This window comes from Pistacia vera, unplaced genomic scaffold, assembly GCF_008641045.1.
Source record: "Pistacia vera cultivar Batoury unplaced genomic scaffold, PisVer_v2 Contig274, whole genome shotgun sequence".
Lineage (NCBI taxonomy): Eukaryota > Viridiplantae > Streptophyta > Magnoliopsida > Sapindales > Anacardiaceae > Pistacia > Pistacia vera.
This window is the reverse complement of record NW_022196084.1, coordinates 207,688-210,416: the sequence shown is the minus strand read 5'-3', so window position 1 is coordinate 210,416 and position 2,729 is coordinate 207,688. Positions and strand designations below refer to the sequence as shown.

General features: G+C 36.0%; 1 protein-coding gene across 1 annotated transcript; it reads right to left on the bottom strand.

Moving 5' to 3' along the window:
* LOC116133740 (probable aquaporin PIP1-4) lies at nucleotides 1-1,551 on the bottom strand. The gene is made up of 4 exons (XM_031419430.1): nucleotides 1,097-1,551; nucleotides 725-1,020; nucleotides 493-633; nucleotides 1-393 (listed from the first exon to the last, which is right to left on the bottom strand). Exons 1-4 carry the CDS (start codon nucleotides 1,428-1,430, stop codon nucleotides 301-303), a joined length of 864 nt encoding a protein of 287 aa, XP_031275290.1. The 5' UTR covers nucleotides 1,431-1,551; the 3' UTR covers nucleotides 1-300.
* Between the last annotated feature and the right edge of the window lie 1,178 nt (nucleotides 1,552-2,729).

Genomic DNA, 2,729 nt, shown 5'->3' with positions numbered 1-2,729 from the left:
TTAGTCTAAGCAATTAATAATTTATTTATAGCAGGAATTGGATAACAGCTAGTCGGTGAAACAACACACACCTTTACATTAATTTAGAGCCCTACGAATAGCCAATTCCCCGTGAGCAATTTACTACTACCATGGAAACACCATTACTACACGCTAGCCATTTTCTTTCTTCAATTTATTTTGCCCATTTACATGAAAGAGAAGAAGCCAAACAAATGAACAAAGAAAAATAAGCAACATGACTATATAGTCGTCATTGATTGAGTACATCCAATATCAAGCTTGTTTGAAATAATCGGATCATTTGGACTTGAATGGAATGGCCCTGATTACAATCTGATGGTATAAGGCTGCGAGTGCCGCTCCAATGAAGGGTCCTACCCAGAAAATCCACTGCACAAACACAAAATACAGCAAGAAATTATTAGATATAGTAGATTTCATTTTCTTGGTTTGGGTTTTCAAGTGGCAGAAAGATGGAAGATGCCTTACATGGTCACTCCAGCCTTGGTCCTTGTTGAAAATTATAGCGGCGCCAAGACTCCTTGCAGGGTTAATACCTGTTCCTGTAATTGGAATAGTTGCCAAATGCACCAAAAACACTGCAAATCCGATGGGCAATGGTGCCAAGATCTGACAAAAAATGTTTAACAATCAAAGTCATTAAACTAAACTGCAATGATATGTAACCTAAAGCGTTTTCTGATATTATGATTGTGCTTACGGGAACATGGGAGTCTCGGGCATTGCGTTTAGCATCAGTGGCGGAGAAGACAGTGTAGACGAGGACAAAGGTGCCAATAATTTCAGCTCCAAGACCATCGCCCTTGGTGTATCCTTTATTGACCGAGTTTGCACCGCCGCCTAGCATTTCGTACTGGCTCTTCTCGAAACCCTTTACTACACCAGCGCCACATATGGCTCCTAAACATTGCATTATCATGTAAAACACCGCCCTGGTGAGCGACAATTTTCTCGCCAAGAACAGCCCAAAAGTCACCGCTGGGTTAATGTGACCCCCTGAACTACCAAAACGATTAATCCAACATTACATGTTAAACGCAACTCATTATCAAATGATTCTGTAAGATTGTACCTGAAATGCCGGCAGTACAATAGACAAGAGCGAAGATCATGCCACCAAAAGCCCAAGCAATACCCTGAATACCTACAGTAGAACACTTGCTCGGGGATTTCTTCACGCCCATCACAGTTAAAACCGTGATGTAAAGAAACAAAAAGGTGGCTACAAATTCAGCAATGCCGGCCCTGTAAAAGGACCATGATGATAATTCGCCAGGCTCAAAAAGTGGAGCTGGAGGTGGCTCCGTGTAGTCTTTCGCCTCCAGGGTTTGAGCAGCCGTTCCTATAGGTTGCCTTTCTCTGTACCTATTTGCTCCCACTCTTACATCTTCTTCTTTACCCTCCATTTTCTCTTTCTCTGGTGCCTCTGCTTAATGATAATGAAGAATAAGATGCAGTATCACTTAGGTTTAGGCTTTTTAAGAGAGAATTGGATCAATCAATGAGCTGAAAACTTGGGAGTGAGGGGTGGGGTATTTGTAGCGTAAGAGTTGGGCGATGAGGTGGGAAGTCTTTAGAGTGTTGTCATTGATTAAATGATTAAAAAAAAGTAAGAACTGTTTAATGTGTGTGACATGTGACCGACCATTCACGCCTTTAAAAAGTCGCTTTTTTTGCTGGAAATCACCGAAAGATTTGGATTTCCTTTAATTTTCCTTCTCATCATGGGTAATTTTCACTTCACTTTTCATATAACTTGCATTTATTCTTTACCTTTTAGTGAAAGTTTGAAGCAATTTTCAAGAAAATGATGCCTAACAATGGTAGAAAGCAACCATTCAATTATAGCAATAATAGGATACAAAAACCCACTTAAACGTTATACACATGCCTGTGTTAGTTATTTACTGGTTTTCTGCCGTCTATACTTTCGTATTATTAATATGCAAAAACAACGTTGTAGCAAATACAATGAAATTAAAAACAATTTCCAATTGACCTTTTGGCTTGACTAATTTCAACTTATTTTGAGAACTTTGTGCCCACTGTGCAGTTATCAAAAACTAAACTCTACAGGTAATATGGGATCGGTCCATAGATTCTAAAAAGATTGATTTTTTTGTTATTTGATTAATTATTTGATCGGTGCAGTAATTCTGTAGTTTTTTTCTGTTAACCAGACCACGATAGATCATGTCTTTGTTATATTTATATTTGGGGGAAAATATATTTTTTCTAACGCCTTGCTGGTAACTCTGCCATGGACTGATAGGATCTGCTCCCTCGTCCCTTCGGGGTAAAATATCTGGGTGATTTGGCCGTTTGATCGTCAGAGCATCTTTAATGTTACTTTTTATTTTTAAGAGTTTCTTTTTTATAAATAAAAAATATTTCTATTAATTTTTAAATATAAAAAATATAATTTTTATTTAAATCTAATAAATTTTTTAAATTTAATAAAAATATTCTTTATTTTAAAAAAAAAGACTTAATATGAGAGAGAAATAATAAATAAAATTTATAGAAAGTTATAGTTTATTAATTAAAATTATGATAGAGAGTAAAATTTGACTCTCTAGATGATAGAGAGTCAAACTCACTCTTTAATTTATTTTTTAAAGATAAAGAGTCTGTTAGACTCTTATTTTTATAGATACATTCTTTATAATAAAGAGTTTAAATCATATAAAAAGTCATTTACCTTA

Excerpts from the sequence above, each read along its gene's own strand:
- LOC116133740 (XM_031419430.1), bottom strand. The coding sequence starts at position 1,430 with ATGGAGGGTAAAGAAGAAGATGTAAGAGTGGGAGCAAATAGGTACAGA. Across the intron at positions 634-724 it reads CCCGAGACTCCCATGTTCCC|ATCTTGGCACCATTGCCCAT; the intron begins GTAAGCACAATC and ends ATTTTTTGTCAG. Across the intron at positions 394-492 it reads ACCAAGGCTGGAGTGACCAT|TGGATTTTCTGGGTAGGACC; the intron begins GTAAGGCATCTT and ends GTGTTTGTGCAG.